Genomic DNA, 13,476 nt, shown 5'->3' with positions numbered 1-13,476 from the left:
AATATTGTTAAGCAAGAGACATGACCTGAAGGCTATATTCTCTGAAGTTTAGATTTTACTGCAGCTTGGACTGGAAGCTGAAGAGGCTGAAGTAAAGAAGGCTTCCTTGGAGGTTTCTGTAATAAGTACGTAAGTGTTGACATCAGAGTGGAGTAGAAAGAGTGGGTCAGAGAAACATCATAGGAACAGACAGACCTTATTAGATTGTAGAGCAGGGAAGATAAATGGATTCAACGTGCAGTTTTTTGTTTTATAAATTTATTTATTTATTTATTTTTGACTGTGTTGGGTCTTCATTGCTGTGAGCAGGCTTTCTCTAGTTGCGGCGAGCGAGGGCTACTCTTTTTTTTTTTTTTTAACATCTTTATTGGAGTATAATTGCTTTACAATGCTGTGTTAGTTTCTGCTTTATAACAAAGTGAATCAGCTATACATACACATATATCCCCATATCTCCTCCCTCTTGCGTCTCCCTCCCTCCCACTCTCACCATCCCACCCCTCTAGGTGGTCACAAAACACAGAGCTGATCTCCCTGTGCTATGCGGCTGCTTCCCACTAGCTATCTATTTTACATTTGGTAGTGTGTATAAGTCCATGCCAGCGGGGGCTACTCTTCATTGCGGTGCGCAGGCTTCTCATTGCGGTGGCTTCTCTTGTTGCAGAGCACGGGCTCTAGGCACACGGGCTTCAGTAGTTGTGGCTCATGGGCTCTAGAGCACAGGCTCAGTAGTTGTGGCGCACGGGCTTGGTTGTTCCACGGCATGTGGGATCTTCTCGGACCAAGGCTCGAACCCGTGTCCCCTGCATTGGCAGGCAGATTCTTAACTACTGCACCATCAGGAAAGTCCCCTTTTTTTTTTTTTTTTTTTTATGGAGTAGAAAGAGTGGGTCAGAGAAGCATCATAGGAACAGACAGACCTTATTGGATTGTAGAGCAGCAAAGATAAATGGATTCAACACACAGTTTTGTTTTTTTTAAATTGAAGTATTGCTGACTTGCAATATTCTGTTAATCTCTGCTGTACAGCAAAGTGATTCAGTTATACATATATACATATATATATATATATATATATACATTCTTTTTTCAATATTCTTTTCCACTATGGTTTATCACAGGATAGTGAATATAGTTCTCTGTGCTAAATAGTAGGACCTTGTTGTTTATCCATTCTCTATATAGTAGCTTACATCTGCTAACCCAACCCCCCTATTCCATCCCTCCCCCTTGGCAACCACAAGTCTTTTCTCTATGTCCATGAGTCTGCTTCGTAGGTAGGTTCCTTTGTGTCATATTCGAGATTCCACATATAAGCGACACACAGTTTTAAGCACTTGATTATTTTGGAGTAATTTTTCTTTGGTAGGAGACTGGAATCACTGACAGAAATAGGGAAATTTGGAAGGACAGCATGTTTTCTGGGTTCAGGTGGTAGGAGGTTTTATTGTGTTGCATGTGAACTAGTAGCACGACTGCCAACTGGAAATGTCCCAGAGACATTCATGAGGGACTTGGCTGTCCCCAAAGCCACACTTACTGACTTGATGGATGTATAGGCCCCCACCACTAAGGACAGAATTGGTTCACAACTCTACAGTAACTTGTTGCATCTGCGTTTCTGAAAACTATATTGCCTTTTGCCTATTAAGTCATTATCATTCTTTACATAGAAGTTTTTTGCATTCATCTAATGTTTAACCCTCTGACCCCAGAGATGTTCATTCATTAAGCACCTGCTGTTTGCTTTCAGTCGATGTGGAAGTCGTTTGTCAACTGCGTAAGCCAGATGGGGGCTGAGGGATTCCGGGGGCATTCCACACCGGCCCCGGCTCAGCTCTGCCCCTCAAGGCTGTCAGGTGTTCAGTCAGCCTCCAGCTAACTGCCTCATGTCACAGCTTCTACCTAGCCCCTCAAACTCGCCTCGTCTAGAACTAAGTCCAGCAGAGATTCCCTCCCCCTCCCCCTTCTGGACTTACTTTCTCCCCAGTTTCCTCCTCAGTTTCCCGTGGATTCCTTGCAGTCCTGGGCCCCCTGCACTCACTCTCATTGGCATCCAGGCCCTGGGCTGTTCTCATTCTAGGAGATCTTCACAAGCCACGGTTACCGTTTAGAAACCCAGATTAGATCCTGTCCCTCTTCTTTTTTTTTTTTTTTTGTTCTGGAATATATTTTTATTTTTTATTTTTTAAATTTATTTAACAACTTTATTACAGTATAATTGCTTTACAATGGTGTGCTAGTTTCTGCTTTGTAACAAAGTGAATCAGTTATACATATACATATGTCCCCATATCTCTTCCCTCTTGCGTCTCCCTCCCTCCCACCCTCCCTATCCCACTGCTCTAGGTGGTCACAAAGCACCAAGCTGATCTCCCTGTGTTATGCGGCTGCTTCCCACTAGCTATCTGTTTTACATTTGGTAGTGTATATATGTCCATGCCACTCTCTCACATTGTCCCAGCTTACCCTTCCCCCTCCCCGTACCCTCAAGTCCATTCTCTAGTAGGTCTGTGTCTTTATTCCCATCTTGCCTCTAGGTTATTCATGACCTTTTTGTTTTTGTTTTAGATTCCATATATATGTGTTGGCATACGGTATTTGGTTTTCTCTTTCTGATTTACTTCACTCTGTATGACAGACTCTAGGTCCATCCACCTCACTACAAATAACTCAGTTTCGTTCCTTTTTATGACTGAGTAATATTCCATTGTATATATGTGCCACATCTTCTTTATCCATTCATCTGTTGATGGACACTTAGGTTGCTTCCATGTCCTGGCTATTGTATATAGAGCTGCAATGAACATTTTGGTACATGACTCTTTTTGAATTATGGTTTTCTCATGGTATATGCCCAGTAGTGGGATTGCTGGGTCATATGGTAGTTCTATTTTTAGTCTTTTAAGGAACCTCCATACTGTTCTCCATAGTGGCTGTATCAATTTACATTCCCACCAACAGTGCAAGAGGGTGCCCTTTTCTCCACACCCTCTCCAGCATTTATTGTTTGTAGATATTTTGATGATGGCCATTCTGAACGGTGTGAGATGATATCTCAGTGTAGTTTTGATTTGCAATTCTCTAATGATTAATGATGTTGAGCATTCTTTCATGTGTCTGTTGGCAATCTGTATATCTTCTTTGGAGAAATGTATATTTAGGTCTTCTGCCCATTTTTGGATTGGGTTTTTTGCTTTTTCAATGTTGAGCTGCATGAGCTGCTTGTAAATTTTGGAGATTAATCCTTTGTCAGTTGCTTCATTGCAAATATTTTCTCCCATTCTGTGGGCTGTCTTTTCATCTTGTTTATGGTTTCCTTTGCTGTGCAAAAGCTTTTCAGTTTCATTAGGTCCATTTGTTTATTTTTGTTTTTATTTCCATTTCTCTAGGAGGTGGGTCAAAGAGGATCTTGCTGTGATTTATGTCATAGAGTGTTCTGCCTATGTTTTCCTCTAAGAGTTTGATGGTGTCTGACATTACATTTAGGTCTTTAATCCATTTTGAGCTTATTTTTGTGTATGGTGTTAGGAAGTGTTCTAATTTCATTCTTTTACATGTCCCTATCCAGTTTTCCCAGCACCACTTATTGAAGAGGCTGTCTTTTCTCCACTGTATATTCTTGCCTCCTTTATCAAAGATAAGGTGACCATATGTGCATGGGTTTATTTCTGGGCTTTCTATCCTGTTCCATTGATCTATATTTCTGTTTCTGTGCCAGTACCATACTGTCTTGATTACTGTAGCTTTGTAGTCTAGTCTGAAGTCAGGGAGCCTGATTCCTCCAGCTCCATTTTCCTTTCTCAAGATTGCGTTGGCTATTCGGGGTATTTTGTGTTTCCATACAAATTGTGAAATTTTTTGTTCTAGTTCTGTGAAAAATGCCAGTGGTAGTTTGATAGGGGTTGCATTGAATCTGTAGATTGCTTTGGGTAGTAGAGTCATTTTCACAATGTTGATTCTCCCAATCCAAGAACATGGTATATCTCTCTATCTATTTGTATCATCGTTAATTTCTTTCATCAGTGTCTTATAATTTTCTTCATACAGGTCTTTTTTCTCCTTAGGTAGGTTTATTCCTAGATATTTTATTCTTTTTGTTGCAATGGTAAATGGGAGTGTTTTCTTAATTTCACTTTCAGATTTTTCATCATTAGTGTATAGGAATGCCAGAGATTTCTGTGCATTAATTTTGTATCCTGCTACTTTACCAAATTCATTGATTAGCTCTAGTAGTTTTCTGGTAGCATCTTTAGGATTCTCTGTGTATAGTATTATGTCATCTGTAAACAGTGACAGCTTTACTTCTTCTTTTCTGATTTGGATTCCTTTTATTTCTTCTTCTTCTCTGATTGGTGTGGCTAAAACTTCCAAAACTATGTTGAATAATAGTAGCCACAGTGGACATCATTGTCTTGTTCCTGATCTTAGTGGGAATGGTTTCAGTTTTTCACCATTGAGGACGATGTTGGCTGTGGGTTTGTCATATATGGCCTTTATTATGTTGATGAAAGTTCCCTCTGTGCCTACTTTCTGGAGGGTTTTTATCATAAATGGGTGTTGAATTTTGTCGAAAGCTTTCTCTGCATCTGTTGAGAGGATCATATGGTTTTTCTCCTTCAATTTGTTAATATGGTGTATCACGTTGATTGATTTGCATATGTTGAAGAATCCTTGCATTCCTGGAATAAACCCTACTTGATCATAGTGTATGATCCTTTTAATGTGCTATTGGATTCTGTTTGCTAGTATTTTGTTGAGGATTTTTACATCTATGTTCATCAGTGATATTTGCCTGTAGTTTTCTATCTTTGTGACATCTTTGTCTGGTTTTGGTATCAGGGTGATTGTGGCCTCGTAGAATGAGTTTGGGAGTGTTCCTCCCTCTGCTATATTTTGGAAGAGTTTGAGAAGGATAGATGTTAGCTCTTCTCTAAATGTTTGATAGAATTCACCTGTGAAGCCATCTGGTCCTTGGCTTTTGTTTTTTGGAAGATTTTTAATCACAGTTTCAATTTCAGTGCTTGTGATTGGTCTGTTCGTATTTTCTATTTCTTCCTGCTTCAATCTTGGAAGGTTGTGCATTTCTAAAAATTTTTCCATTTCTTTCAGGTTGTCCATTTTATTGGCACACGGTTGCTTGTAGTGATCTCTTATGATCCTTTGTTTTCTGCAGTGTCAGTTGTTACTTCTCCTTTTTCATTTCTAATTCTACTGAGTTGAGTCTTCTTCCTTTTTTTCTTGATGAGTCTGGCTAATGGTTTATCAATTTTGTTTATCTTCTCAAAGAACCAGCTTTTAGTTTTATTGATCTTTGCTGTCGTTTCCTTCATTTCTTTTTCATTTATTTGTGATCTGATCTTTATGATTTCTTTCCTTCTGCTAACTTTGGGGTCTTTTTGTCCTTCCTTCTCTAATTGCTTTAGGTGTAAGGTTAGGTTGTTTATCTGTGATGTTTCGTGTTTCTTAAGGTGGGATTGTATTGCTATAAATTTCCCTCTTAGAACTGCTTTTGCTGCATCCCATAGGTTTTGAGTCGTCGTGTTTTCATTGTCATATGCTTCTAAGTATTTTTTGATTTCCTCTTTGATTTTTTCAGTGAACTCTTGGTTATTAAGTAGTGTGTTGTTTAGCCTCCATGTGTTTTTGTTTTTTACAGATTTTTTCCTGTAATTGATATCTAGTCTCATAGCGTTGTGGTTGGAAAAGGTACTTGATATGATTTCAATTTTCTTAAATTTACCAAGGCTTGATATGTGACCTGAGATATGATCTATCCTGGAGAATGTTCCATGACCACTTGAGAAGAATGTGTATTCTGTTGGTTTTGGATGGAATGTCCTATAAATATCAATTAAGTCCATCTTGTTTAATGTATCATTTAAAGCTTGTGTTTCCTTATTATTTTCATTTTGGATGATCTGTCCATTGATGAAAGTGGGGTGTTAAAGTCCCCTACTATGATTGTGTTACTGTTGATTTCCCCTTTTATGGCTGTTAGTATTTGCCTTATGTATTGAGTTGCTCCTATGTTGGGTCCATAAATATTTACAATTGTTATATCTTCTTCTTGGATTGATCCCTTGATTACTATGTAGTGTCCTTCTCTATCTCTTGTAATAGTCTTTGTTTTAAAGTCTATTTTGTCTGATATGAGAATTGCTACTCCAGCCTTCTTTTGATTTCCATTTGCATGGAATATCTTCTTCCATCCCCTCACTTTCAGTCTATATGTGTCCCTAGGTCTGAAGTGGGTCTCTTGTAGACAGCATATATATGGGTCTTGTTTTTGTATCCATTTAGCCAATCTACGTCTTTTTGTTGGAGCATTTAATCTATTTACATTTAAGGTAATTATTGATATATATGTTCCTATTCCATTTTCATAAGTGTTTTGGGTTTATTATTGTAGGTCTTTTCCTTCTCTTGTGTTTCCTGCCTAGAGAAGTTCCTTTAGCATTTGTTGTAAAGCTGTTTGGTGGTGCTGAATTCTGTTATCTTTTGCTTGTCTGTAAAGGTTTTAATTTCTCCGTCAGATCTGAATGAAATCCTTGCTGGGTAGAGTAATCTTGGTTGTAGGTTTTTCTCCTTCATCGCTTTAAATATGTCCTGTGACTCCCTTCTGGCTTGCAGAGTTTCTGCTGAAAGATCAGCTGTTAACCTTATGGGGATTCCCTTATGTGTTATTTGTTGTTTTTCCCTTGCTGCTTTTAATATTTTTTCTTTGTATTTAATTTTTGATAGTTTGATTAGTATGTCTCTTGGTGTGGTTATCCTTGGATTTATCCTGTATGGGACTCTCTGTGCCTCCTGGACTTGATTAACTATTTCCTTTCCCATATTAGGGAAGTTTCCCACTATAATCTCTTCAAATATTTTCTCAGTCCCTTTCTTTTTCTCTTCTTCTTCTGGGACCCCTATAATTTGAATGTTGGTGCATTTAATGTTGTCCCAGAGGTCTCTGAGACTGTCCTCAATTCTTTTCATTCTTTGTTCTTTATTCTGCTCTGCAGCAGTTATTTCCACTATTCTATCTTCCAGGTCACGTATCCGTTCTTCTGCCTCAGTTATTCTGCTATTGATCCCTTCTAGAGAATTTTTAATTTCATTTATTGTATTGGTCATCCCTGTTTGTTTGCTCTTTATTCTTCTAGGTCCTTGTTAAACGTTTCTTGTATTTTCTCCATTCTATTTCCAAGATTTTGGATCATCTTTACTATCATTATTCCGAATTCCTTTTCAGGTAGACTGCCTATTTCCTCTTCATTTGTTAGGTCTGGTGGGTTTTCGCCTTGCTCCTTCAACTGCTGTGTGTTTCTCTATCTTCTCATTTTGCTTAACTTACTGTGTTTGGTGTCTCCTTTTCTCAGGCTGCAAGTTTGTAGTTCCTCTTGTTTTTGGTGTCTGTCCCCAGTGGCTAAGGTTTGTTCAGTGGGTTGTGTAGGCTTCCTTGTGGGGGGGACTAGTGCCTGTGTTCTGGTGGATGAGGCTGGATCTTGTCTTTCTGTTGGGCAGGTCCACGTCTGGTGGTGTGTTTTGGGATGTCTGTGGCCTTATTATGATCTTAAGCAGGCTCTCTGCTAATGGGTGGGGTTGTGTTCCTGTCTTGCTAGTTGTTTGGCATAGGGTGTCCTGCACTGTAGCTTGCTGGTCGTTGTGTGGAGCTGGGTCTTGGCGTTGAGATGGAGATCTCTAGGAGAGCTTTTGCTGTTTGATATTATGTGGGGCTGGGAGGTCTCTGATGGACCAGTGTCCTGAACTTGGCTCTTCCACCTCAGTGGCACAGCCTTGACGCCTGGCTGGAGCACCAAGAGCCAGTCCTCCACACGGTTCAGAATAAAAGGGAGGTAAAAAAGCAAGCAAGAAAGAAGATAAAATTAAATTAAATTAAACAAAGTAAAATAAAATAAAGTGATTAAAATAAAAAATAATTATTAAGAAAAAAAATTTTTAAGTAATAAAAGAAAGAAAAAAAAACAAATGGACAGACAGAACCCTAGGACAAGTGGTAAAAGCAAAGCTATACAGACAAAATCACACACAGAAGCATACACATACACACTCACAAAAAGAGAAAATGGGAAATACATATATATATCATTGTTCCCAAAGTACACCTCCTGAATTTGGGATGATTCATTGTCTATTCAGGTATTCCACAGATGCAGTGTACATCAAGTTGATTGTGGAGATTTAATGCACTGCTCCTGAGGCTGCTGGGAGAGATTTCCCTTTCTCTTCTATGTTCGCACAGCTCCCGGGGTTCAGCTTTGGATTTGACCCTACCTCTGCGTGTAGGTCACCTGAGGGTATCTGTTCTTTGCTCAGACAGAATGGGGTTAAAGGAGCAGCTGATTCGGGAAAACCTGCAACTGGAGAAAGCCTGCGTGCATCAACGAAGACCCAACGCAGTCAAAAAAAAAAAAAAAAAGTTAATTGCTTAGACCCAGTAATAGGAAAAAAACATTATGCTAAGAAACGTGCATTGCATTGTTCTTTATAATAGCAAACATGATTGGCATGTCCAGTGACAGGGAAATAGTTAAATTTGACATTTCCAAGGAGTGGTTCCATTATCTAACAAATGCTAAGTATGAATAACATAAGACTATGTTAAATAGAAAAGAAAGAAGAATCTGGATCCAAAGTTGTTAGATGATATGACCACAAATATATAAAAAGTAGAAAGGAAAAAAACTGAGGGAAGTGTCAAGAGATGATCTTTGTGAGTGTGGAGGAAAGTTTTGAGTAACGCTTTCCTACGCGTGGTATTCCAGATTCCCTAAAGTGAATGTTAATAACAATGGCAGCAACATCTTCAACAAAACCAGCTAACTAGATACTTCTCTGCTTCTTTGGCTAATATGTCTCAAAAGCTACTTTTGGTCTCCCCCGCACAGTTTGAAAATCTGAACACAGTTGCTGAGTGTTTGTTTTCTCTGGTCAACGGTGATGACATGTATGCGACCTTTGCTCACATCCAGCAGAAGAGCCTCTTGGTGTGGCTGTTCAGTCGCCTGTATTTATATTCCTTCATCAGTCTTTTCATATATATGATTCTCAGCCTTTTCATTGCAATTATTACAGATTCTTATGACACCATTAAGGTAAGCAGTTATTATTTCCTGCCAAAAAACTATTGCAAATTCTGTATAGATCAGAACATGGGAAAATACTATAATATTTTACTTACTTGAAATACTGTAGTTTTACTTAGATTTTGAGGTTTTGTAGAAAAGAAACTTTTTAGATGCTGGAGGTTAATTTAAATATGCATTTAGGACATTGTCCCTGGTGCCCAGTGGATTGGTTTGGAGGTGTGGTGGGAAAGAGAAAGGAAATGGGTAAAGATGGGCTGAGTTTGGTAAATCAAGTAGTTGGGCTGTCGGTCTTGGCACTGACAGGTGTACCTGCCTGTCCCGGAACTTAGACTTTGAGTAGTAAGTTTCAGTGATAAGGGGTGACCGTCATCCTGACAAGTGTCCAGATATTGGCATACCTCACACACTGGATGCCGCTCATGTGGTGCAGGTTTCCTTTACATTTTGAAAGCTAAGGCTTTTGTGGCTGTTTAGCTTCCTGCCCTCCTAAGCCACCCGGTGGGTTGTGTGTCCTTTCAGACTAGGTCCATTTAACTTATCTGTAGCGTGAAGGAAGCTCTGCTGCCTCGGGGGCAGTGGTGTCTCCGCAGCAGATGGTCATACTCAGAAAATCCTCTTTCGGGGCCAGCATCTGAGCAACCAGGGGTGCCATGTCCGTGTCTTGGGGTGTTGTCCTCTTCTTGAACCCTTCTCAGACTATCTCAGAAGAAGCCAGTCGATTGGAAATACTTCTGAGCACTTTGTGCGCAAGAAGATGAGTGTTCCTGTAGGAATGGGTGGTTGGCTCCGCAGCGGGGCTGGCCGTGGGGAGATGAGCAGTGCCCTGCTCACCGTGGGAGCCTGTCCTTGATGCGGCCATGTCCCCGTGAGTGCGCCAAGCCTCAGTGACCTGGTGGATGACCTCACTAAGTGTGAGGGGAGGGGTCTCTCAGGGTCTTTATGTCTGCTTGGAGGGACCTACTGCCTTCTACCTCACTAAGTGACCAACTTCTACAAAAGTAAAGGAAATAGGGATTACTTCCCAGCCAGACTCTATATGGGCAGTGTGGGGAAGAAGAGGTCTTACCTGGTCTTGCAATTAACATGAAAGCTTTAGACTTCTATTTCCTTCACTCCTTTAATTAACACACCCCTCCCCTGCCCCACCATAGCTTGATTTCTGGAGTTTTCCTCTGGATAGCTGTCTGTTCCCATGGCTCTCTGTTGAAGCCATGGTGACCCTGGCTTGGCTTTCAAGGGACTGATAGATTGATTGATGATTAATGATTGTTAATGTCAGTTCTTGGATCTGTGCTAGCAACGTAGGAGAATTTTATTTTAGCAGAGATGGATTTGGTTTGTTGACAAGAAGCAATTTCTCTCAGTATAACTAAGGTAACAACACTGTGTATTTTTTAAAGAAATACCAACAGAATGGGTTTCCTGCCACGGATCTTCAGGAATTCCTGAAGGAGTGTGGTAGCAAAGAGAAGTGTCAAAAAGAGTCATCAGCCTTCCTGTCCTGCATCTGCTGTCTGAGGAGGTCAGTACCGTGTTCAGTCGGGTCTCTGTGTTCCGGGGATGAGACGCCCTGCTGCCTTAACAAAGAGTCCTCCCAGTTCAAATGCTACACTCAGGAATCAGCTGACTGGGGGAAATAATGCATCCCTTCTTGCTTTCCTCCCACTGTAATTGACTTTAGAAATGAATTGTTTCTTATAAAACAAGGTAGAAAGGTACATGACATGGTTGAAATCTCTTGGGAATATTATGAGACTGTTTTGAGAAGGCATGAACCATGTCCCTGAAGTCGAGAGGGTGAGCTGGCCAAAGGAAGAGGTCAAAGCCCTTCTTTTTAGAGGTGGAGCTCTGGGAACGTCAAAGGTGTTTTCCCCTTTTCGCAATCTGTAGTACAAATAACCTTCCTTGAGCAGAGCAGGAAACTTGCTTGAGAGGAAGCAGTAAGTGTCCTTGGCTGCAAACACAAATGAGCTGATCACCTGCTGTTTGCTCGCCATTCATCAGTGCACTTACAAAAATAGTCTGGACCTCAGTGGCAAAGCCTCCACATAGTGGCTTGGGGACTAGAAAGGGGGTCAGATGAGGATAATTTTCTTAATTATGCCCATGTTTGTTTTCGTCTGAAGTCAGGAGTAGGGGTTGTTAACGGCAGGTGCCCCCTACTCATGTGTTTCGAGAAGGATTCTCTAAACCAGATTCCTGAAGGAAGATGGGAGAACATAATTGCTACTTAAAATCACAGGATGTATTTTCCGTTAATCAAGTCATACTGCAACTTGGGATTTGAAATGGTATGTTGGAGCATTTCCAAAGAATGTCTGGTAAATATGAAATGAGGTCTTCTGAGAAGAGTTAAGTTTTTACAATCACAGTTTATCCTCTCAGAGCATTAAAGTGTTGCCATGGAAGCAAGGATAAAGGGAAATTACTTTTCGTAATAGGCAGCTGCCTCCTAGGAGGCACCTTGCATTATAAGGAAAGTCTCTCAAAGTTGCTTTTCTAATATGTAGTTAACTGTAAAGAAAAAAAAAAAAAACATTTGAGAATGTTGTTGTGAATCCTAGAAAGTAATGGATAGGCTTTGGTGTTTGATTTTTGGGCCTCAGTTTATACCACAAAAAGCCCTGGGAGGTTGTTAAATGATTTCTTTGCAGCCATATGGAATGAGTGAAAGACTTAAGGAGTGAACTTGGAAGACTGAGTGATAAGATCGGACCTGAGTGGTGAGAAGAACAGAGCAACATCAGCAGACAGTCTTCCCTAAGACATGCTAAGGGTTGTAGAGAGGGTGCCTGGTGCGGAGGCAGGTCTGCCCATCGTGAGGAATGAAAGGATTAAATGGAACAGAAGAGTCCACCAAAGGAAATCAGGTGAAGAACTAAGATGCTGAAAGTTTTGAAAACAGAGGATATCAAAAATAAAAACAGAAGTAGCTGAAGGTGGTCATGGGTGAAGTCAGCTAGATCAGTTTTAGCTGAATAATCAGATCAAAGCCTGGAACCTAGGCAGTCTGGATGGACCCTGCAGAGAGTCAATGAGGGTCATAGGGCCTGATGAAGGAAATGGGTTGTACTGGGGCCTTGGAACAAGTGATGGCTTTGAAATCACCAAAAATTAAATACACCTGGATGTGTTCAACAGCCGGAAACCTAAGAATGGAATAAAATTGAGGAAAGCTATGAATGGAGAGTATATATTGGAGACAGACCTCACTGAGGGAACCTGGGGAATTAAGGGCATCATAAGACTTGGTGTCTGGGCCCCTCTCCAGTGCCCATGACATACAACCCAGCTATCACAGCTCCACCTACTCTGGAGCGTGGCCGGGTTGCTCTTTTTCAACCAAGCAGTCCAGCAACCACCACAGATTCAATCTCCCACAGACTGATTCTCCCTTGAATAGTTGACTGAGCCCCTAGCCTGATGGTCAGAACACCTGGGTTTTCCTTTTGGACCCTGCCAATTACTGAATGTGTCCCCTGACCTTTCCTAAACCTCTTGGTTCCTCCAGTGTCATCAGAGTGGAACAAGTAGCCTCTGCAACCTCTTCTAGTTCTAATGTGATCTGGTTCTTGGGAGAGATGTGCTTGGTTGAGCAGATGCAGAGTTAACCTTTCTCCTTCTCTACCACAAGGAGGCAAATCTGCGGTTCTAGCCATTGAGAAGCTTTGTCAAAGGGAGATGGAGGGTAGACAGCTCCTCAAAATTACCAAAAGCATCTAGTCAAACCCCCAATAATGTAAATTGTCCTTCTTAAGTTTTCTTCCTCTTAAGTGTCACACTCAGCATGTCAATAACCTACGTATGCATACATGATAGAGTATGTATTCCTGTTCCATCTTAAAGATTTTTAAGCCATTGTTCTTTTCTCTTTCCTTGTCTTCCTTTCTATTACAGGAATGGAAGCGATGACCACTTGATACTTATTAACTAAAATTCTCCTGCTGAAGATAATCAAGTTTCAGGTCTCCGTATCAAGTGACAATGAAGAGGGATCCCAAATGGCTTGGACCAACACTTCCAAAAATACTGATTGCGGAGTGGGAAAGAGGACTGGCTATGAGCTGTCTGAATAGAACTGAAGTTTCAAAATTCCTTTAAATAAACTTGGATGATGAAGAATAGACCAGAGTCAGCTAGTGGGCATTAGTGTAATAGAGCAGTGATGATGAAATTCTGTATTAGTCTTTTAATTTATGACATCACAATGTTGGGATGGAAAAAAATCACATTTCAGAGTGTGCAAAACAATGGTGTTTAAAGCCATGCATTTGAAGATATAAGTTTATCATCAAATATGGGTTTGTCTTAAAAGTGATTCTTGGGTTAGAAGACATTTGTTAATTCATGGTCTGCACAAAACTGAAATTGGTTG

General features: G+C 40.5%; 1 protein-coding gene across 2 annotated transcripts in view; it reads left to right on the top strand.

Moving 5' to 3' along the window:
* MCOLN2 (mucolipin TRP cation channel 2) overlaps positions 1-13,035 on the top strand; it is a gene marked incomplete at both ends in the record, with an annotated part of 63,804 nt that extends 50,769 nt beyond the window's left edge. The window contains 3 exons of one of the 2 annotated variants that reach the window (XM_079697487.1): positions 8,901-9,107; positions 10,502-10,623; positions 12,999-13,035. In XM_079697487.1, the coding sequence (XP_079553613.1) occupies positions 8,901-9,107; positions 10,502-10,623; positions 12,999-13,035 (366 nt within the window). Of the gene's footprint in view, positions 1-8,900; positions 9,108-10,501; positions 10,742-12,998 lie in introns of those variants that run through there. The other variant, XM_079697486.1, reaches the window with a different exon arrangement.
* Positions 13,036-13,476: the final 441 nt, after the last annotated feature.

This window comes from Hyperoodon ampullatus (genome assembly GCF_949752795.1).
Source record: "Hyperoodon ampullatus genome assembly, chromosome: 2".
NCBI classification, from domain to species: Eukaryota; Metazoa; Chordata; class Mammalia; order Artiodactyla; family Ziphiidae; genus Hyperoodon; species Hyperoodon ampullatus.
This window is presented reverse-complemented; position numbering and strand designations above follow the sequence as displayed.